Source organism: Oncorhynchus nerka, linkage group LG8 (assembly GCF_034236695.1).
Source record: "Oncorhynchus nerka isolate Pitt River linkage group LG8, Oner_Uvic_2.0, whole genome shotgun sequence".
In the NCBI taxonomy this organism is placed as follows: domain Eukaryota; kingdom Metazoa; phylum Chordata; class Actinopteri; order Salmoniformes; family Salmonidae; genus Oncorhynchus; species Oncorhynchus nerka.
In genome coordinates, this window is record NC_088403.1 from 55931889 (window position 1) to 55956372 (window position 24484).

A 24484-nucleotide genomic window follows, 5' to 3' on the forward strand; every position below is an offset into this window, starting at 1 on the left:
AAAGTCCATAAAATACATTAAACAGTCCCTTTAACTTTTAATGACTTTCAGGTGGCTACTTTTCTCCGGAGTGTCCAAAAATAATTAAGTGGTTGTTGTTTCTTCCTCCATTTGTCACTTTTGTGAATAGGAATTTGAATAATAATCACCATAATTAATGCAACTTCACAACAGCAAACAACAGACACAGGAAGTGAAGCAGAAGGGAACCAATAGGATCTGTCTATTTCCATCTTGTCTGGTTGGTTACTGGGGGGTTATGTTGGGGTTATTGGTAAGTTAGGACTCTGAAGAGATGCAGCCCCTTGTCAAGGTGCCTTGGACATGGTTCCCCTGTCTAGTGTAACCCTTACTACTGACTCTGTAGTTCAGTACCTTGTAATGCTAGGAAGAATGTGTAAGGTACTGTAGCATCATACCATTATTAATAAGGGAGGTTGTGATCAATTTGCAAACTTCGATGTGGCCAATTACTAGATAGAATGAGCACATCTAACTAGTTGCTTTCAGGGGGCAAGAACTGAAATCTGCTAAAGTGTACAGTACAACTGTAGTAGATATGCTAATGTTGCAATAGTTACATGTTTAAATGTGTTATTAATGTACTACCTGAATGGTGAATGGAGACTGACGATTATGGTTATAAGCCAATCGCATGGGACATATGTGAATCAGGGGAACCGGAAAGTGCCAATCACATCCACCTTTGTTGCGTGGACTGCACCTCCTCCAGAGCGGTGGTTATCGGTGATTAAGTGGTTAGGTCATTAGTGGAGTGTTAAGTTTTTTTTTTTAGTTACCTTTGTCGAGTAGCCACTCGTCAACTACCCGACCAAGCCGGTATGGGATTCTTTGTCTAGCAATAGCCAGGCGTTCATTATCAAAGTTCCCTTTAGAGAATTTGGAAAAGACAGAGGGCAGCAGGTTAACATCTGGAAGGTCAAAGGTTCAAAGGTTAAAGGTTAGAAAAAGGGCAACATGGCAAAAGGTTTAGCAAGGTTATGTATGGTTAAAATCAGCTTTATGTAGTTTCAGGAAGTAGTAGCTTTTTGCGGACTGGTTTGGATTGGTTAGACAGCCTTCTAGTTACCTCAGGTTTAAATTGTTGTTTTGGTTATGAGTCCGATAAGTTAAACATATTTATGAATAATTTAGAAATAGTCTATTAGTATAAATGGATACCTGGCAAAGTTAATAGCTTGGTGGACAGTGAAAATCAATAACATACAATTAAATCAATACTACTAATCCATAACATGTCAAACCCCAAAATAAAAAGCATTAATTTCTAGCAATATCATATGCATTAATATCACCATTGCATTATTCAAACATTTTCATGTATTCACCATCAACCATAACATATTTCATATTCAGAGACCCGAGCACAGAGTACTTAAACACATTTCATGGTTAATACCAGGAAGACATTTTTGTTCGAGATCCCACGCAACCATCCTTAGAGGCAAGTCTCTGAGCTCAACTCCGAAACTTCAAATCTCATAATGCAACACTAATTCCAAGTTGTTCACTTCTGGGTAAATGGAAAGCCCTCTGTGGATTTGAGCTCAGTTTTTTCCTACATCCATAACTTATCAAGGGCTTTCTTTCCCAGCGTAATAATCAGGGGCTCATCAACGGTACTCCATAATTGCCATCATCTCATCAGCATGTCAAAAGCACTTCATTTCTGTTCCATTAAACTGCACGATAGCATTTAGCCAGAGCTAAAAATGATTATCTTCCTCATCGTTTCAATCAAATTCCACCTCTGGATCAGACAGTTTAGAGTCAGGATCCTGAGAGCTTCTGCAGCTATAGAGTGATGCCTGGGGTGAGAAGACATGCAAGACAAGAAAGCCTGAAAGACGGCATATTAACACTCCCGAGCGCTGTGCTGTAATTCATGTGCTGCAACATGGATGGTGCTGGAGCTGCTATTGCCGCGGTCAGGTAAAAGGTAGGGGCGTAACGTAAGGGGTAGGGGTAAGGGGTAGGGGTGTAAGGGGTAGGGGCGTAAGGGGTAGGGGCGTAAGGGGTAGGGGTGTAAGGCGTGGGTATAAAGCATTGACTACAGTGCTTTATATACACACTCAGTTTTGCAGTACCCAGGTCCACTCCCCAGGAGTCTCCATACACAGGCCTGTGTGTGTAGTACAACATGTCAACTACGGAGAGGTATGTCTCTGGGTGTGTGAGAGAGAGAGAAAGAGAGAAGGCAGGAAAGAGTGTGGAGGAGGGGGTATAGACCTGACAGGGTGATGGAGGGGATGAGAAGAGGGGGAAAGGAGGAGGGGAGAGAAACGAAGACGTCAAAGGGAGGGATGACAGACGGACAGATAGTGAGTATAGAATTGGAGAAAGAGGTGAGAGTCAGAAGGTGTAGGGGGAAAACATGAGTCACAGTCATTTGCATGCAGCACAACATACAGGCCAGACGAGGGGTGTGTGTGTGAGTGTGTGTGTGTGTGTGTGTGTGTCGTATAGCTCACATGAGATTCTCCAGGTAACCCTAGGAGATTGGCCTGTGCAAAGCCAGTGCTGCAATTATAGAGCTCCTCTCTCCACTCACAACCCATTTAACAGCAACGCCAGCACTCTACAGCTAAGCAGATTAGAGGGAGATACACACAGAGGCAGAGATGGAGAGATGCAGCGACAGAGAGAAGGATAAACAGAAAGAGGATGAGAGAGAGAAAGAGAAAAGGAGAGAAAGAAAATAAATACTTATTGTGGGAGGCAGTGGTCCTTAGTAAGATGAATCAATACGTGAGGGTGTGTTCTCCTCTCTCCCTAGACATATCTCCCCCTCCCTCCCTCCCTCCCTCCCTCCCTCCCTCCCTCCCTCCCTCCCTCCCTCCCTCCCTCCCTCCCATTACCAGAAACTGGGCACAGCATCAAAAGAGGCATGCCTTAGGCAGTCTGGCAACTAAAACCCTCCCTTCTACTAAACATTGAACAACCTAGTTCAGCATCTCTGAGTTATAAAGCCCTCCCTCTAGTGGTAGTATCTGACCACTGCAGACATTTTAGTAAAACTCCATGGCTTTTCTCAAAATACAGTTTTTCTATACGGCATCTGTCCTTTCTTCCTCCCTTGAAGTAATCTTTGATCTTAATCTATGTAGGGGAAATTTATCAGGTTAGATCATGGATTTACCTCAAGGAAATGTCCTACGAGGCACTGTGTCTCCTCTCAGTAGAGGGAGATTGAGAGGCAGGGGTTCCCACCAAAATAGCACAAAGTACATAATTAGATTACAATGAGGAGATTAAAAGTCATCCGGGGTATATCTGCCCATGTCATCCATTATCACGTTTATTAGTTCATTATTCTTGCCATCCCTTCCTCCATAGCTGCAGAGGGAAGATAGAAGGGGGGGGATTTAGGGTTTAAGAATATCCTCCTCTCTCCCCCCCCAGCTCCCCAGGGAGCCCCCAGGTGTTTGACTAATCAGAAATGGGGAAGATGCAGGAGGGGGTCGTGTTAAGCATTGACAGTGGAGTGTGTGTGTGTGCGCCTCAAATCAAATGGTCACATACACGTGTTTAACAGATGTTATTGTGGGTGTAGCAAAATGCTTGTAAAATGCCTGTGTGTGTGTGTGTGTGTGCGTGTGCATATGTGTGTGTTAGAATCAATAATAGATTGTGTGTGTGTGTGTGTGTGTGTGTGTGTGTGTGTGTGTGTGTGTGTGTGTGTGTGTGTGTGTGTGTGTGTGTGTGTGTGTGTGTGTGTGTGTGTGAATAAGCGCGTGTGTTTTAGCTCCTCAATGGCAAACACAATAGCATTAACAGCCCCTTGAGTCAAGTCTCGTCAACAACAACGAGTGGAAAATAACTGCAGCAGGATCAACAAACGACAAGCGGAGAACCCAATCCGTGAAAACAAATGACAAGCGGAGAACCCAATCCGTGAAAACAAACGACAAGTGGAGAACCCAATCCGTGAAAACAAACGACAAGCGGAGAACCCAATCCGTGAAAAAAAGCACATTTATTTGTCCATTAAAATAACATAAATTGATCCGAAATACAGTGTAGACATTGTTAATGTTGCAAATGACTATTGTATCTGGAAATGGCAGATTTTAATGGAATATCTACATAGGTGAACAGAGGCTCATTATCAGCAACCCTCACTCCTGTGCTCCAATGGCACGTTGTGTTAGCTAACCCAAGTTGATCATTTTAAAAGGCTAATTGATCATTAGAAAACCCTTTATCAATTATGTTAGTACAGCTGAAAAATGTTGTCTTTTTAAAAAAAATATTTTTTACCTTTATTTAACTAGGCAAGTCAGTTAAGAACAAATTCTTATTTTCAATGACGGCCTAGGAACAGTGGGTTAACTGCCTGTTCAGGGGCAGAACGACATATTTTTACCTTGTCAGCTCGGGGGTTTGAACTTGCAACCTTCCGGTTACTAGTCCAATGCTCTAACCACTAGACTACCCTGCCGTCCTGATTAAAGAAGCAATACAACTGGCCTTCATTAGACTAGTTGAGTATCTGGGTTCGATTACAGGCTCAAAATGGCCAGAAACAAATAACTTTCTTCTGAAACTCTATTCTTGTTCTGAGAAATTAAGGCTATTTCATGCGGGAAATCGCCGAAATCTCGTACAACGCTGTGTACTACTCCCTTCACAGAACAACGCAAACTGGATCTAACCAGAATGGAAAGAGGAGTGGGAGGCCCCGGTGCACAATTGAACAAGAGGACAAGTACATTAGAGTGTCTAGTTTGAGAAACAGATGCCTCACATGTTCTCAAATGGCAGCTTCATTAAATAGTACCCGCAAAGAGGCGACTCCGGGATGCTGGCCTCTAGGCAGAGTTCCTCTGTCTAGTGTCTGTGTTCTTTTGCCCATCTTAATCTGTTCTTTTTATTGGCCAGTCTGAGATATTACTATTTCTTTGCAACTCTGCCTAGAGGGCCAGCATCCCAGAGTTGCCGCTTCACTGTTGACATTGAGACGGGTGTTTAGTGGCTACTATTAAATGTCTACACTGTATATCTGATCAATTTGATGTTATTTTAATGGACCAAAAATGTGCTTTTCTCTCAAAAACGAGGACATTTATATATACATACACACATACATACATACATACATATATATATATATATATATATATATATATATAAAGAGTGTTTGGGTCCACGTGGATCTGTTTTGACCCACCTCCACTGTAAGGATAAATTACGCAATGCACTTTCAAGGGCCCTGAGTGGGATTTAGTTGCAGCTATGATGCAGTGAAAGACTGTGACTACCTACAGTACCAGTCAAAAGTTTGGACACACCTACTCATTCAAGGGCTTTTCTTTAATTTTACTATTTTCTACATTGTAGAATAATAGCAAAGACATCAAAACTCCCATCCCCTTCCCGTCCCCCTCTCGTACCCATCATGTACCCCTCCCATCCCCTTCCCGTCCCCCTCCTGTACCCCTCCTGTACCCCTCCCGTACCCCTCACATCCCCTTCCCGTCCCCCTCCCGTACCCATCCTGTACCCCTCCCGTCCTCCTCCCGTACCAATCCTGTACCCCTCCCGTACCCCTCCCATCCCCTTCCCGTCCCCCTCCCGTACCCATCCTGTACCCCTCCCGTACCCATCCCAATGACATCCTTTTTTCCCCTTTCAATAACATTTTATACACATCTGATTTGACTGGAATTCAGTCCAATGACTAGGTTGGAGGTGGTCTGCCATTTTATCACTCAACTCTAACATCAAACAAAAGCTATCCATGAAAAGTGCTTATACGTGCTGAATAACCCACTCTATACCCTACCAGAAATATTGATCTAATATCCTTGGAGCACATTCATCTGAAGCCACTGTCCTATAGGAAATGGCCATCCTCCAAGTACATCATAGCACTCCTTAATAATAAATCCTACCCATAATGCATCATTGGTCCATCCCTGTTCCATTTAGCTCAGTGGAGCATCAAAGTCACATTGCAAAGGGTTCAAGTATTGAACTTCTACCACACTTTGAGTAGTCACATTGCACAACTGCTATACGGTTCAAGTTCCACACCATTCTACTCCAAGTAGCAAACTATGGGGGCAGAGCCTATGCCTGTGTGTTCCTGACCTAGTGTTCCCTAAGCTGGAGCCAGTCTGTCTAAGCCCTGCCAGACTGCCACGTCCATGGCCCCTGGTACACTGGCCCTTAAGACAGGCACGGCTGGGCCCTTAAAGCCTTTGGTGGAGGGAAGAGAAGTGCTGAGTTGCTCAGAGACCTGGCATCCCCACAACTCTCTTTCTCCCTCTCCTGTCATTCTTTTGTGCCATCACTCCCCCCCCCTCTCTTGTTCATTTGTGCTCATTTTTCTCGCTCTCTTTCTCTCCCTCCCTCTCTCTCTCCCTCTCTCTCTCTTCTCTCCCTGTCTCTCATCCCCTCTTTCTCTCCCTCTCTCTCTCCCTCTCTCTCTCTCTCTCCCTGTCTCTCATCCCCTCTTTCTCTCATTGTCTCTCTCTCCCTGTCTCTCATCCCCTCTTTCTCTCATTGTCTCTCTCTCCCTCTCTCTCTCCCTCTCTCTCATCCCCTAGCAGTTAGAGAGGCTTGGAGTTAAGAAAGGGTAAAGAAAGGCAGGTAGACTTTAAAACGGTTGAGCTGCTCTGCAGGCTCCTCCTGTGCCGACCTCTGTGAGGCTGGGACAAAGAGACCCGTGGCTGGGAGAACTGAGCTGCTCAGACACCCTGGCTCTCTGGTTCTCTCTCTCTCTCGCTCTGGCTCCAGCCTGCGGGTTCAGTATGGGTCAGCACTCAGCCACTTCTGTTAAATGCCTGGCAGCAAGAGCACAGGGGAGGCCGAAAATAGTCATTGTATCTCCTTTTTTTAAATTTCTCTACGTTTCCCACTCCGTATCTTTCTCTTTTTATGTTTTCTTTCTCTCTATTTCACTCTTTCTGTTTCCCACTGTTCTGTATCTCCATCTATCTCTTTCCATTTTTTCTCTCTCACTCTCTTCTCTCTTTTTCTCTGTTTCCAACTCTTTCTTCTCTTTACCTCAGCACTACATTCTCAGATGTACTTTGGCTGAATTTCTACCACACGACAAGGAGGCTATGAGCACCTGATGCTTAGCTTATGTGTGTGTGTCATCCGTAAGCGAATGTGTGTCATCTCAATCTACATTTGAATTTGGAAGTTTACATACAATTTAGCCAAATTCATTTAAACTCAGTTTTTCACAATTCACAATTCCTGACATTTAATCCTAGTAATAATTCCCTGTTTTAGGTCAGTTAGGATCACCACTTTATTTTAAGAATGTGAAATGTCAGAATTATAGTAGAGAGAATAATTTATTTAATCTTTTATTTCTTTCATCACATTCCCAGTGGGTCAGAAGTGTACATACACTCAGTTAGTATTTGGTAGCATTGCCTTTAAATTGTTTAGCTTGGGACAAAGTAGCCTTCCACAAGCTTCCCACAATAAGTTGGGTGAACTTTGGCCCATTCCTCCTGACAGAGCTGGTGTAACCGAATCAGGTTTGTAGGCCTCCTTGCTCGCACACGCTTTTTCAGTTCTGCCCACAAAGTTTCTATGGGATTGAGGTCAGGGCTTTGTGATGGCCACTCCAATACCTTGACTTTGTTGTCCTTAAGCCATTTTGCCACAACTTTAGAAGTATGCTTGGGGTCATTGTCCATTTGGGAGACCCATTTGCGACCAAGCTTTAACTTCTTGACTGATGTCTTGAGATGTTGCCTCAATAAATCCACATCATTTTCCACCCTCATGATGCCACCTATTTTGTGAAGTGCACCAGTCCCTCCTGCAGCAAAGCACCTCCACAACATGATGCTGCCACCTCCGTGCTTCATGGTTGGGATGGTGTTCTTCAGCTTGCAAGCCTCCCCCTTTTTCCTCCAAACATAATGATGGTCATTATGGCCACACAGTTAAATTTTTGTTTCATCAGACCAGAGGACATTTCTCCAAAAAGTACAATCTTTGTCCACATGTGCGGTTGAAATCGTAGTCTGGCTTCTTTATGGAGGATTTGGAGCAGTGGCTTCTTCCTTGCTGAGCGGCCTTTCAGGTTATGTCGATATAGGACTCGTTTTACTGTGGATATAGATACTTTTGTACCTGTTTCCTCCAGCACCTTCACAAGGTCCTTTGCTGTTGTTCTGGGATTAATTTGGAATTTTCACAGCAAAGTACGTTCATCTCTAGGAGACAAAACACATCTCCTTCCTGAGTGGTACGACGGCTGCGTGGTCCCATGGTGTTTATACTTGCGTACTTTTGTTTGTACAGATGAACGTGGTACCTTCAGGTATTTGGAAATTGCTCCCAAGGATGAACCAGACTTGTTGAGGTCTACACAATTTTTTCTGAGGTCTGATTTCTTTTGATTTTCCCATAATGTCAAGTAAAGAGGCACTGAGTTTGAAGGTAGTCCTTGAAATACATCCACAGGTACACCTCCAATTGACTCAAATGATGTCAATTAGCCTATCAGAAGCTTCTAAAGCCATGACATCATTTTCTGGAATTTTCCAAGCTGTTTAAAGGCACAGTCAACTTAGCGTATGTAAACTTCTGACCCACTGGAATGGTGATACAGTGAATTATCACAATTATCACCTCTCATTTTGAGGGTAGGGGGACATCGCTATGGAAACACTCCCCTCTCTCCTCTTGTGCCCCACTCTGTCTGTGCACCTCTCATTTTTTCCTCTCCCTCCCTCCCTCTCTCGCTCTCTCTCTCCTTCATCTCTCCTTGCTCTCATTCTAATTTCACCACTTCCTTCCTTCCCTACCTAACTCTTTCCCCACTTCCCTCTTCCTCCCCCTCTCTCTGTGTACCTCAAAATGTTTATCTCTCTCTCTAAGCTTCTTTCTTCTCAGGCACAGCCAGGAGCCAAAGCCATGAGACAGCTTTACTGGTGGTGTTCTGCAAACACCCTGGATCAGGAAAGTGTGTTGGGACAGTGTGTACTCAACTGGTCATAATGATGTAGTTACGAGGCGACAGATATGGCAATCATCTGGAGACAGCCCAGCTATAGGGAATTGAATGTGGGATGACAATGTGACTAGTCATGTAAGGAACATAGTGCTTCTGCTCCTGTTAATCCTCGGCTGGTGCTGTAGATAGAGGCACATAGAAACATACTGTACACACCAGACCAGAGCAATATTCTTAGTTGCAACTTAAATCAAATTATAGCCATCTTGGTAAAGGTACTACTTAGCGTGTCTCGTTTCATCGACTTCCACGACAGAGGAGGAGGAGAGAGGCTCACTGGCCTCACACTGTGTTAAACACCATCATATAACCAGGGGAGAGGAGGACACCTGTTATATGGGAACGTAAAACCATCAGAACACAAGATTCCTAACCCTTGAGCTCTTGAGGCTCTGCAGCCAGTCGACTAAAATGCAAAAACGTCATCAAGGTCTTGTTGTTGTACGTTAGCTCGGTTGTGGAGATATAAATGGGTCTATCTGAGGAAAGACCTAACTCACGCTCACACTACCCCGATACTACTTCCTACTTCTTATAGAGGTAACTGTCCTGCTCTATAGAGGTAACTGTCCTGCTCTATAGAGATAACTGTCCTGCTCTATAGAGGTAACTGTCCTGCTCTATAGAGATAACTGTCCTGCTCTATAGAGATAACTGTCCTGCTCTACCATCAACACTAAACCGAGACGACTTCCTACTTCTTATATAGGTAACTGTCCTGCTCTACCATCAACACTACCCCAATACTACTTCCTACTTCTTATAGAGGTAACTGTCCTGCTCTATAGAGATAACTGTCCTGCTCTATAGAGATAACTGTCCTACTCTACCATCAACACTAAACCGAGACGACTTCCTACTTCTTATAGGAGGTAACTGTCCTGCTCTACCATCAACACTAAACCGAGACTACTTCCTACTTCTTATAGAGGTAACTGTCCTGCTCTATAGAGATAACTGTCCTGCTCTATAGAGGTAACTGTCCTGCTGTACCATCAACACTAAACCGAGACGACTTCCTACTTCTTATATAGGTAACTGTCCTGCTCTACCATCAACACTAAACCGAGACTACTTCCTACTTCTTATAGAGATAACTGTCCTGCTGTACCATCAACACTAAACCGAGACGACTTCCTACTTCTTATATAGGTAACTGTCCTGCTCTACCATCAACACTAACCCGAGACTACTTCCTACTTCTTATAGAGATAACTGTCCTGCTCTACCATCAACACTAAACCGAGACTACTTCCTACTTCTTATAGGAGGTAACTGTCCTGCTGTACCATCAACACTAAACCGATACTACTTCCTACTTCTTATAGAGATAACTGTCCTGCTCTACCATCAACACTAACCCGAGACTACTTCCTACTTCTTATAGAGATAACTGTCCTGCTCTACCATCAACACTAAACCGAGACTACTTCCTACTTCTTATAGAGATAACTATCCTGCTCTACCATCAACACTAACCCAAGACTACTTCCTACTTATTTTAGAGGTAACTGTCCTGCTCTACCATCAACACTAACCTGAGACTACTTCCTACCTATTATAGAGGTAACTGTCCTGCTCTATCATCAACACTAACCTGAGACTACTTCCTACTTCTTATAGAGGTAACTGTCCTCCTCTACCATCAACACGAACCCGAGACTACTTCCTACTTCTTATAGAGATAACTGTCCTGCTCTACCATCAACACTAACCCAAGACTACTTCCTACTTATTTTAGAGGTAACTGTCCTGCTCTATCATCAACACTAACCCAAGACTACTTCCTACTTATTTTAGAGGTAACTGTCCTGCTCTACCATCAACACTAACCTGAGACTACTTCCTACTTATTTTAGAGGTAACTGTCCTGCTCTATCATCAACACTAACCCAAGACTACTTCCTACTTATTTTAGAGGTAACTGTCCTGCTATTGTCTCCATCACTTATATCTGACAGACAAACAAACAGAGGTGTAAAACCAATCTGAGGGCAATAGTGGCCCATATGTAGAGATACCCCATCTGTCTGACCTTAAACACTCAGACCTGGTCTCTCTGTGTGAGACAATGATGGTTTTATTGGGCCTGCATCTGGGGAGAAGAATTTAATAATGCTGTTCTGAGGGCCTGGAGGGGACAGGGGTGGTACTGTGTCACTTCGTGTCTGTCCTCTGTCTAGGCTGGGGTATGCTGTGACACGCTCGCACACACGTACACACACACACACACACGCACACACGCCCACACCCACACGCACACAGTACGGAGCAACGGCATCAACTCTAGAGCTTTCCTCAAAAAAGATCAACAAACGTATTTGGTTGTTGAATGTTTGATCCACCACAGCTTCCTCACACTTCCTGTTCTTGTAAAGCCTACCTTGGGAATCTGAAGCTAAGGTTGTTGAATGTTTGACCCACCACAGCTTCATCACACTTCCTGTTCTTGTAAAGCCTACCTTGGGAATCTGAAGCTAAGGTTGTTGAATGTTTGACCCACCACAGCTTCCTCACACTTCCTGTTCTTGTAAAGCCTACCTTGGGAATCTGAAGCTAAGGTTGTTGAATGTTTGACCCACCACAGCTTCCTCACACTTCCTGTTCTTGTAAAGCCTACCTTGGGAATCTGATGCTAAGGTTGTTGAATGTTTGACCCACCACAGCTTCCTCACACTTCCTGTTCTTGTAAAGCCTACCTTGGGAATCTGAAGCTAAGGTTGTTGAATGTTTGACCCACCACAGCTTCCTCACACTTCCTGTTCTTGTAAAGCCTACCTTGGGAATCTGAAGCTAAGGTTGTTGAATGTTTGACCCACCACAGCTTCCTCACACTTCCTGTTCTTGTAAAGCCTACCTTGGGAATCTGATGCTAAGGTTGTTGAATGTTTGACCCACCACAGCTTCCTCACACTTCCTGTTCTTGTAAAGCCTACCTTGGGAATCTGATGCTAAGGTTGTTGAATGTTTGACCCACCACAGCTTCCTCACACTTCCTGTTCTTGTAAAGCCTACCTTGGGAATCTGAAGCTAAGGTTGTTGAATGTTTGACCCACCACAGCTTCCTCACACTTCCTGTTCTTGTAAAGCCTACCTTGGGAATCTGATGCTAAGGTTGTTGAATGGTTGCTATTTGCTGCAGTTGAACTGAGGGCAGTTCTCAAAACCCAAGATGTAAAATTGATTCTTTTCAGAAAGCCAGTCTACCTGTTCTCTCTTATTCAGTGGTTAATATTTTACTTTCACACCAAGGACGGTGGTCTTGTAATGTAATATGTGTGTTTTTTTTACTTCTTCAGCTAGTACCTCAGCTCCCTGCAATGCTATGACAGCAAACCCCCCCTCTACCCCTGCCCTCCCTCCCTCCTCTGGGAGAGCTTATCTTTCCCCAGTCTGTCCCTGTTACCGGTTGCCCTCCAAATCATGATGAGTCCCCCTCATCTCCTCCAGCCAGCCATCTTTTTTCTCTCAATGAAAACGTGTTGTCTCTCGTTGAATGACAACAAAGACTGAAGAATTCCTACTATTGATCAATCCCCAGCGAAGGGGTGTAGACTTCAGCTACCGGCCTCAGCTTGCCTCAAGAGAAAATGTTGTGTCCCCGATCAACCCGAAAAAACCCTCGCCGAGGTCCAAAACCAACAAAAAGGTCACAAAATGTCATCATAATATATGCACCTACACTTCTGAACCGCTTTGGCCGGGAAGCAGGCACATGCATTTACAGACGCTATGGCTGCGCAGAGAGGCTCTCTGCACTGATCCAAAATGGCCATGAGAGACCATTTTCCTATAGTGTAGACAGAAATAAATCAGCCAGATATACATTAATGGAGAATCTTGACCGCATTTTTAATCTCTATCTGGAAATTGTTCAACTGTGGCCATTCAGTCTGCATCGGCAGTTGATCGGGTTCTTGGTCGACCGGTGGATATGACATATTCTCCCCGATAGATCATTCATTGTAATAAAGGCCTTTGATCTTTATCATTCTGGTAAGAGTGCCTTGAGTGTGCTATGTCCACACAGGTCTACCATTTTAAGACTTGTGTAAGTTCATAAGTAAATTCTGTTCCATTTTTCGGAGGGACAAACTCAGTGGATTAATAAACAGGCTTCTGTTCCGACACCATTCTTCCTTCTCCTTAAAATGTACCCCTCTCCCCTATTTCACTTCACACACCCCCTGGGTTAATTAGAAGTCCCCCTTCCTACCTCCTTTCTTCTATCCCTCCCATCAGAGCTTTGCACTCCTAATGCGCAGCAGCTCCGCTTTTCCTCAGGAAGACTTGAGACAGACAGACAGACAGACAGACAGACAGACAGACAGACAGACAGACAGACAGACAGACAGACAGACAGACAGACAGACAGACAGACAGACAGACAGACAGACAGACAGACAGACAGACAGACAGACAGACAGGGAACCTTCAAAGAGCCACTGTAAATATACTGTGTATGTAGCCAACATAAATGAGTAAAGATAATCTGCCTAGCGCCCCCCCCATTCTCCTCAAACCCCCTCATCTCCTCCTCCTCCTCCTCCACCCCACCCCAAACACACAACGCAACAATAGCATCAGCCCCAACAACTAAACCGACAAACAAACAAACTCTAAAACCTCGATCAGCAGGAGGGGAGAGAAAAAGAGAAACGCTCGACTGACAAAATAACAACGCCGACAACAACGCCGACAACAACAACAACAACAACAACAACAACAGAGGAAGAAAAGAGGGCTCCGAATTAAATTACAAGGAAATGAAAGTCAGAGATAACATGCTGGTGTCAACAGGCTGCCCTGCTACTGTGTTCTATTCAGTGTTCTATTCTTCTGTGTTCTATTCTTCTGTGTTCTATTGTTCTGTGTTTTATTCTTCTATTCTTCTGTGTTCTATTCTTCTGTGTTCTATTCTTCTGTGTTTTATACTTCTGTGTTTTATTATTCTGTGTTTTATTATTCTTTGTTCTATTCAGTGTTCTATTCTTCTGTGTTCTATTCTTCTGTGTTCTATTCAGTGTTCTATTCTTCTGTGTTCTATTCTTCTGTGTTTTATTATTCTGTGTTTTATACTTCTGTGTTTTATTATTCTGTGTTCTATTCTTCTGTGTTCTATTCTTCTGTGTTTTATTCTTCTGTGTTCTATTCAGTGTTCTATTCTTCTGTGTTCTATTGTTCTGTGTTTTATTATTCGGTGTTCTATTCAGTGTTCTATTCTTCTGTGTTCTATTCTTCTGTGTTCTATTCTTCTGTGTTCTATTGTTCTGCGTTCTATTGTTCTGTGTTCTATTGTTCTGTGTTTTATTCTTCTGTGTTTTATTCTTCTGTGTTTTAATCTTCTGTGTTCTATTCTTCTGTGTTATATTCTTCTGTGTTCTATTCTTCTGTGTTCTATTCTTCTGTGTTTTATTCTTCTGTGTTTTATTCTTCTGTGTTTTATTCTTCTGTGTTCTATTCTTCTGTGTTCTATTGTTCCGTGTTTTATTCTTCTGTGTTCTATTCTTCTGCGTTTTATTCTTCTGCGTTTTATTCTTCTGTGTTCTATTCTTCTGTGTTCTATTCTTCTGTGTTCTATTCTTCTGCATTCTATTCTTCTACATTCTATTCTTCTGCGTTCTATTCTTCTGCGTTCTATTCTTCTGTGTTCTATTCTTCAGCATTATATTATTCAGTGTTCTATTCTTCTGCGTTCTATTCTTCTGTGTTCTATTCTTCAGCATTATATTATTCAGTGTTCTATTCTTCTGTGTTCTATTCTTCTGTGTTCTATTATTCAGTGTTCTATTATTCTGTGTTCTATTCTTCTGTGTTCTATTCGGTGTTCTATTCTTCTGTGTTCTATTCAGTGTTCTATTCAGTGTTCTATTCTTCTGTGTTCTATTTGGTGTTCCATTCTGTGTTCTATTCTTCTGTGTTTTATTCTTCTGTGTTTTATTCTTCTGTGTTTTATTCTTCTGTGTTCTATTCTTCTGTGTTATATTCAGTGTTCTATTATTCAGTCTTCTATTATTCAGTGTTCTATTATTCAATGTTCTATTCGTCTGTGTTCTATTCTTCTGTGTTCTATTCTTCTGTGTTCTATTCTTCTGTGTTCTATTCTTCTGCGTTCTATTCTCCCGTGTTCTATTATTCTGTGTTCTATTCTTCTGTGTTCTATTCTTCTGTGTTCTATTCTTCTGTGTTCTATTCAGTGTTCTATTGTTCTGTGTTCTATTGTTCTGTGTTCTATCCTTCTGTGTTCTATTCTTCAGTGTTCTATTCTTCGGTGTTCTATTCTTCTGTGTTCTATTCTTCTGTGTTTGATTCTTCTGTGTTCTATTTGGCATCCTATTCTTCCTGGTTGTGATACATGGACCTCTGTCCTAGTGCTGACGGATGGAGAGAGGATCTAGATTTTCTCTGCAGGAGACAATGGAGACAATGTGTGTGGGTTGGATCACCACGGTGACAGAGGGTTCCAGAGTGAAGAAGGTTAGTGCTATTCGGGATCCCTGAGACATCCCTAGCCTAACCTTAACCCTTACCTAACCCTAACCTTAAATCTTACCTTAACCATGTTAAACTTGAACTTCAATTAGACTTTTCAGAGAGGAGAGAGAGGCAGTGTTACTCCTGGATATCACTCCACAGAGGCAGGGTTTGGGATTTCATACTGTGGAGTGGGTGTATTTTCTTAGAGTTAACCATAAACAAACTTTTGTGAACTTTTTCTCATCGAACCATGAATTCCCTAGAGACAGTAGTAATTGGCGCTATAGAATGAGACAACAGGCACGCAACAGGAGAATCAACCAGCGAGCTCAAACTTTTACTGGCGAAAACCCTCAATTTGAATCAGACCTTTCTGTATAATTCTGAAACACTGTGAGAACCAGTCTCTTTAGCTAACATTCCACTCCTTGTCCTTGCCAAAGACACATGACATGGACTACAGGGAGTCGGTTAGCTGAAGAGACGGGTCCCTAGGCTAGTGAAACACCCCTTGGTGTGTAAGAAAAGCATCATTATTAATATGACAATTCAACCATTACTGAATCATTCCTTGCCTTCCTGGATAATGGTTCTAACAGTGTGGATAGATCCAGCTCAGTATGATCAGGGATCAGAAACAGAAAATGTCTTCCTTGTAGTCACCATGGTGGAGGGAGTTGACATAACTACTGTAGAATACAGTGGAGAGACACCAAGTGAGAGTTTTTGTTTTGGCAACAATAATATAACCAATATACTGTATCTAATATGACCAACCATTTTACTTGTCATTGGCTATTCATGATTAAGTAGCAGTAGGAATGCTATGTAATACATGACTGGGTGGTATACTGACTCATAGAAGATGATGCCCTGCAACAAAACAACCATATTATTTTACTCTCTCACTTTCTCTCCCACTGTATTCCTTTAGTTCATCTGATACTTTAATCCCCCCCCCCCTCCCTCCCTCCCTCCCCCCCTCCCTCCCTCCCTCCCCCTCCCTCCCTCCCTCCCTACGGTCCTACCTGAGGGGAAGCGTTCGATGACAGGCTGGCTGTCCACCTGCAGGGTAGCGTTGCCACCGCTGCGTGTGAAGCGCACCACGTGGTATTTGCCGTCGCTCACCATCACCGCGCTCTCCTCGATGACAATGTCATCTGTTCCCACGTTGAAGATGACGCCGATCCTTCCCTGTTCCTAGGAGAGAGAGAGAGAGAGAGAGAGAGAGAGAGAGAGAGAGAGAGAGAGAGAGAGAGAGAGAGAGACAGAGAGAGAGAGAGAGAGAGAGCGAGAGAGGGAGAGAGAGAGAGAGAGGGTTAGAGGGAGAGAACACGTTTCATCTGTGTTCAGTGTGTACAGGTGAAAGGTGTGTCCAGTGTCTGTATGTGAACAAGCAGGTTTCAAACCCGGGTCCAGGTCTTCCGGTGGAGCTTAGGACCATGTTATCACCCTGAGCTAAAGCCTACAGTCAGCATCATCTCCGGAAGCTGTCGCCACATTATTTTCAGATCTCAGAATAGATTACCCATCACTTTTGTGTAGTTCAGCAACCCAGGTCTACTAAACATTAATGAAAGGTCTATCCAAGTATGTCTTTCCATAAAGTCTGTCCAACATAAACCTTCTACAGTATGACAGGTACCGTGCAGTGGCCAGTGACCCAGTGTGTGTTCTGATCACTGTTGGGGCATAATGGTGGGCAGTCATGCTTCAGCCAGGTTGAGTGTAGAATGGACTACTCTATTACATTTAACATTCACCACCCTCTCTCTCTCTCTCTCTCTCTCTCTCTCTCTCTCTCTCTCTCTCTTTCTCTCTCTCACGCTCTCTCTCTCGCACTCTCTATCTCTCTCTCTCTCTCTCTCTCTCTCTCTCCTCTACCTCTACTCTCCTCCTCTCCCTTTACCTCTACTCTCCTCCTCTACCTCTCTCTCTCTCCTCCTCTCTACTCTCCTCCTCTCCCTCTACAACTACTCTCCTCCTCTACCTCCCTCTCTCTCTCTCTCTCTCTCTCTCTCTCTCTCTCCATCTCCTCCTCTCTACTCTCCTCCTCTACCACTACTCTCCTCCTCTACCTCTCTCTCGCCTCCTCTCCATCTCCTCCTCTCTCTCTACTCTCCTCCTCTACTCTCCTCCTCTCTACTCTCCTCCTCTCCTCTACCTCTACTCTCCTCCTCTCCCTCTACCTCTACTCTCCCCCTCTCCCTCTCTCTTTCTCTCTCTCCCTCTCTCTCTCTCTCTCTCTCTCTCTCCCCATCTATTAGTGTTGACAGCCTCCTACTGCTTCAACTTTATTACAGTCTACCCACCTCTCTCTCTCTCCTCTCACATCCCTCTTTACCCCCCCTCCCCTCCTCTCCCCTCCCCTCTCCTTGTAGTCACCATGATGGAGGGAGTTGACATAACTACTGTAGAATACAGTGGAGAGACACCAAGGGAGAGTTTTTGTTTTGACTGTGCCTGTTCACTGCTGTGGTATGACAGACGGTTCATTCCCATTGGCCCCCTGTCCGTGCCTTTTCCCACAGCACTTCCTGGTTTGACACAAGAGGTCAAGCTCGTTTGCTGGAGTGGGTCGCGGCGCGCGGCACGCCACTATCTGTCCGCTCCAGACCCCCACTTCGCAAACATCTCCATTGATTGCTTTATCTAATTAGCTATGTGGATTTATTTAGCGGAAAACCTTCCTCACATGCCACCATTTTATGAGGTTCAACCATGGCTTTAGCTTGGAGCACTGTTTGAATTATTCATTCAATATTTTAGGAATATATACAAATAGCTGCTAAAATGTTAAAAGGACTAAAGTATCGAGTTAATGGAGTAAATAAGAGCAAGAGGTTGGGATGTAAATTAATGAGTTGTGTAATCACAGTCAAATTTGTGCATTCTAACACGTACTTCGGCGGGATAAAATAGTCACGTTATTCAACGGGAAGTGCAATTGGTTGACATGGACGATTAAGACCCTAATTGTGGTGTTGTCACTGGTTGTGTTCGGAGCACGATTAATGCCTTTAAGGGCTCAACAGTGGCTGAGCCACATGTAACCAATCAAGCTGTCTGTCGGACGACTGAAGCTTGTTCATTTTGAATAGTGTCACCTACTGCACCCACTAAAACAGAGGCTTAATGAAATAAAACATACATTGAGTTGAATTGTTGACATTAAACAGCTACTTTGATGGGGGAAAACTGATAGAGCGGTGACCTACATCCCTTAGTGTACTGCAAGGATGTCAACCTCAGGCCTTCAAAAGGGTACATAGCTCCTTGGCACTTCATCAATCAATTAAAGTTATTGACTGTCCAGAGAATCCATATTACCCTACCTGGCTTCCTGTGTCTACATCCACTATTGAATAGCTGAGAACAAGCAGACATGGTGGCAATTGATGATTGATGCCACTTTATCAAACCACAGTTTTACTCCCAGAGAAAAGCAACAAAATGGCGGAGGTTAGCCAAATGCTAACAGAGTGCAGTGAACAGTAGCTGAGGACTTTTCCCGCCACACCACTGCCCGCCCACAATGAAGCGCTAAGGCTAATTGCATTACCTTTTTCATCAAGAATTAATTCAATGTTCCACTGGGCAATTCTTTTCTCTGGGAAATGAATCTCTTGTTTTTGCGTATTAGCAGAGGGGAAGAGCATGGAGGAAACATAATTTGTGAGAGATTAGAATAGAGAGAGATTAGCATTAATGTTCCTCAACATTAGGGCTTCTTCTTCTCTCTCGCCAGCACTGGGGAATGTATCAACTCCATTACACAAAGCAGCCGGCGGGAATCGCTGCTTTTTAAAGGTGATTTCTGTGTTGCCATAATGACATTTTAATGGCCGTTCCATTAAAAGGAAGACTCCACTCAAAAACAATATTTTGTTTTCATTAGTCCACTGTTGATACAGTCCCAAAATGTTTTGCATGTCAGCAGTCAAGTTTTCAAGATATTGGACTTTCAAGAAAGAAGTGTCACCGGCCACATCATCCTGATGATGTAAAATGCGGAATATCTCTGGATGGAAAATAACCACAATCCCGTATAACTGGGAGAGGTCATGCCCATACAGTAACAGTGACATGAAGGGAGAGGGGAAGGGGAAGATGGCTCAGGAACAGTACACACCTCTCTGTGGTGGAATACACACCTCTCTGTGGTGGAATACACACCTCTCTGTGGTGGAATTACACACCTCTCTGTGGTGGAATACACACCTCTCTGTGGTAGAATTACACACCTCTCTGTGGTAGAATTACACACCTCTCTGTGGTAGAATTACACACCTCTCTGTGGTGGATTACACACCTCTCTGTGGTAGAATTACACACCTCTCTGTGGTGGAATACACACCTCTCTGTGGTAGAATTACACACCTCTCTGTGGTGGAATACACACCTCTCTGTGGTGGAATACACACCTCTCTGTGGTAGAATTACACACCTCTCTGTGGTGGAATACACACCTCTCTGTGGTAGAATTACACACCTCTCTGTGGTGGAATACACACCTCTCTGTGGTGGAATACACACCTCTCTGTGGTAGAATTACACATCTCTCTGTGGTGGAATACACACCTCTCTGTGGTAGAATTACACACCTCTCTGTGATGGAATACACACCTCTCTGTGGTAGAATTACACACCTCTCTGTGGTAGAATTACACACCTCTCTGTGGTGGATTACACACCTCTGTGGTAGAATTACACACCTCTCTGTGGTGGAATACACACCTCTCTGTGGTGGATTACACACCTCTCTGTGGTAGAATTACACACCTCTCTGTGGTGGAATACACACCTCTCTGTGGTGGAATACACACCTCTCTGTGGTGGAATTACACACCTCTCTGTGGTGGAATACACACCTCTCTGTGGTGGAATTACACACCTCTCTGTGGTGGAATACACACCTCTCTGTGGTAGAATTACACACCTCTCTGTGGTGGAATACACACCTCTCTGTGGTAGAATTACACACCTCTCTGTGATGGAATACACACCTCTCTGTGGTGGAATACACACCTCTCTGTGGTAGAATTACACACCTCTCTGTGGTAGAATTACACACCTCTCTGTGGTGGAATACACACCTCTCTGTGGTAGAATTACACACCTCTCTGTGGTGGAATACACACCTCTCTGTGGTAGAATTACACACCTCTCTGTGGTGGAATACACACCTCTCTGTGGTGGAATACACACCTCTCTGTGGTGGAATACACACCTCTCTGTGGTGGAATACACACCTCTCTGTGGTGGAATACACACCTCTCTGTGGTAGAATTACTCTCTGTGGTGGAATACACACCTCTCTGTGGTAGAATTACACACCTCTCTGTGGTGGAATACACACCTCTCTGTGGTGGAATACACACCTCTCTGTGGTAGAATTACACACCTCTCTGTGGTAGAATTCTCTGTGGTGGACACACCTCTCTGTGATGGAATACACACCTCTCTGTGGTGGAATACACACCTCTCTGTGGTAGAATACACACCTACACACCTCTCTGTGGTAGAATTACACACCTCTCTGTGGTGGAATTACACACCTCTCTGTGGTGGAGTGGTAGATTACACACCTCTCTGTGGTGGAATACACACCTCTCTGTGGTCTCTGTGGTGGAATACACCTCTCTCTGTGAATTACACACCTCTCTGTGGTGGATTACACACCTCTCTGTGGTAGAATTACACACCTCTCTGTGGTGGAATACACACCTCTCTGTGGTGGAATACACACCTCTCTGTGGTGGAATACACACCTCTCTGTGGTAGAATTACACACCTCTCTGTGGTGGAATACACACCTCTCTGTGGTAGAATTACACACCTCTCTGTGATGGAATACACACCTCTCTGTGGTAGAATTACACACCTCTCTGTGGTAGAATTACACACCTCTCTGTGGTGGAATACACACCTCTCTGTGGTGGAATACACACCTCTCTGTGGTAGAATTACACACCTCTCTGTGGTGGAATACACACCTCTCTGTGGTGGAATACACACCTCTCTGTGGTGGAATACACACCTCTCTGTGGTGGAATACACACCTCTCTGTGGTAGAATTACACACCTCTCTGTGGTGGAATACACACCTCTCTGTGGTGGAATACACACCTCTCTGTGGTGAAATACACACCTCTCTGTGGTGGAATACTACACCTCTCTGTGGTGGACACCTCTCTGTGGTGGAATACACACCTCTCTGTGGTGGAGAATCTACACACACACCTCTCTGTGGTGGAATACTCTCTGTGGTGGAGAATACACACCTCTCTGTGGTGGAATACACACAGAATCTCTCTCTCTCTGTGGTGGAATACACACCTCTCTGTGGTAGAATCTCTCTCTGTGGTGGAATACACACCTCTGAATTACACACCTCTCTGTGGTGGAATACACACCTCTCTGTGGTAGAAATACACACCTCTCTGTGGTAGAATTACTCACCTCTCTGTGGTGGAATACACACCTCTCTGTGGTGGAATACACACCTCTCTGTGGTTTCCCTTTAAAAGCTTTAGGCAGAGTTGTAGGAGGATCCACAAGTCTCTCATTCCAAATTTGGTTGCATAACATTACTTTTTGGTCAAATTTTGTGTCCAGTAGGGTTTTAGAGTCAGGTGTTACTGTTATAAGAAGGGCCAAGAGTTGTTCCTGACCACCTGATCTTACTAGTCATAACTGTAGGCCCTAGCCTATATTTCCATCTAAATATATTGTACATTGGTGTCAGAAATGGGACGTAAAAACCTAGGCTACAGAGAGCATTTCAGGGAAATGTGGAAATGTCCGTGCAGGGAATGTGAACCAAGGCCCCTGCGTCTGTGTGTATAGGTGTGTGCTGGGGTTATCAGTCCGTCCCTAAGGGGGCTTTGCCGTCGATCAGACACAACTAAAGTGTGAGAGAAAGACATGAAGAAAGAGAGTGGCAAAGGTAGAAAATTAACGATAGAATAACAAACGGGGAGGAATTAAATAGCAATAGCTCATGAAAACAAGAACACGGGGAACCTGAATGATCTCCAAGGGCTTGAGGTGCACTGTGATCAAAGAGTCTGTTGAAGATGTCAAGTTGGCAATTTTTTATTTTTTTACACATCAGAAAAGTCAATTAAGACGGAGAGAAGTAAAAGACAGAAAAATACGTTTTTCATGAATTGGTTCCCTGCATTTCTTCCCTAAGTGGCTCACGGATAGAACAACGGTTCCATTAGTAGGACTGACAGTCTTACTTTCTCTCCTCTCTTATCCCCCTATCTTTACCCCTCCGCTACTCCATCTCTTTATTATCCCTCGAAGTGTGATGCCAGAAAAGACCAGGAGGAAGTGTAATGACGAACGAAGGAGCCAATCATGCCTGCCAGTAGACGGGGTTGACAGGGGATTGGTAGAGGATGACAATTATTTAGTTTACAAGGAATAATTCTGTACAATTTCGGTTTTACGGTGGAGTCAATGGAGAGAGACACAAACTGAAGGTAGGTATGTGGATATATTGGCATGAAAATATACATTCAAAACAAATGTTTCATTTCTTAAAGTGAAAGTGGCCTGTATCACTGCTTAACCCACATGGATGGATTTACATAGTGTACCATGTCATCCTTACGTCATGCTACATATAGGGGGATGCCAGGATGATAACGGTAATGACTGCATGACGCTAATCAGAACTAGGAAATGAATGTTAGAATGGGCATAATGGGATTGAGTTAGTCAGGGGTCTCTCTCTCTCTCTCTCTCTCTCTCTCTCTCTCTCTCTCTCTGTGGTAGAATTACATCTCTCTCTCTGTGGTGGAATCTCCCTCTCTCTGTCTCTCCCTCCCCCACTCTCTCTCTCTCTCTCTCTCTCTCTCTCTCTCTCTCTCTCTCTCGCATCTCTCTCTCTCTCTTTCTCTCTCTCTCTCTCTCTCTCTCTCTCTCTCTCTCTCTCTCTCTCTCTCTCTCTCTCTCTCTCTCTCTCTCTCTCTCTCTCTCTCTCTCTCTCCCCCATCTCCCTCCCTCCCTCTCTCTCTCTCCTCCCCCATCTCTCTCTCTCTCTCGCCCTATCTCCCTTCCTCCCTCTCTCTCTCTCTCTCCTCCCCCATCTCTCTCTCTCTCTCTCGCCCCATCTCCCCCTCTCTCTCTCTCTCTCCTCATCTCTCTCTCTCCCTCATCTCTCTCTCGCTCTCCCATCTCTCTCTCTCGCTCCCCATCTCTCCCTCTCTCTCCCTCATCTCTCTCTCTCCCTCTCATCTCTCTCTCTCGCTTCCCCATCTCTCCCTCTCTCTCCCCCTCATCTCTCTCTCTCTCTCTCTCTCTTGTCCCCATCTCTCTCTCTCCCTCATCTCCCCCATCTCTCTCTCCCCCATCTCTCTCTCCCCCATCTCTCTCTCTCTTGTCCCCATCTCTCTCTCTCCCATCTCTCTCTCTCCCCATCTCTCCCTCTCTCGCTCCCCCATCTCTCTCTCCCCCATCTCTCTCTCTCCCCCATCTCTCTCTCTCCCCATCTCTCTCTTGTCCCCATCTCTCTCTCGCACCCCATCTCTCCCTCCCCCCATCTCTCTCTCTCCCCCATCTCTCTCTTGTCTCCATCTCTCTCTCTCCCCATCTCTCTCTTGTCCCCATCTCTCTCTCTCCCCCATCTCTCTCTCTCCCCATCTCTCTCTCTCCCTCATCTCTCTCTCTCCCCCATCTCTCTCGCTCCCCCATCTCTCTCTCTCCCTCATCTCTCTCTCCCCCATCTCTCTCTCTCCCCCATCTCTCTCGCTCCCCCATCTCTCTCTCTCCCTCATCTCTCTCTCCCCCATCTCTCTCTCGCTCCCCCATCTCTCTCTCTCCCTCATCTCTCTCTCTCCCCATCTCTCTCCCCCATCTCTCTCCCCCCCATCTCTCTCTCTCTGTGTTATGTAACCATAAAGAATAGGTTGTTATGTAAGACTAGGCCATACACCAGCAGTTCAACCCTTTTTACATTCACAGCTAAAACACTTCCAGGACTCA

General features: G+C 44.4%; 1 protein-coding gene across 1 annotated transcript in view; it reads right to left on the minus strand.

The window, feature by feature from the left end:
* The window catches only part of LOC115133629 (neurexin-2-like), a 566883-nt gene that overhangs the window by 33816 nt on the left and 508583 nt on the right, over window positions 1-24484 (minus strand). The window contains exon 12 of the mRNA XM_065021929.1: window positions 16516-16687. Coding sequence (XP_064878001.1) covers window positions 16516-16687 — 172 coding nt within the window. The remainder of the gene's footprint in view (window positions 1-16515; window positions 16688-24484) is intronic.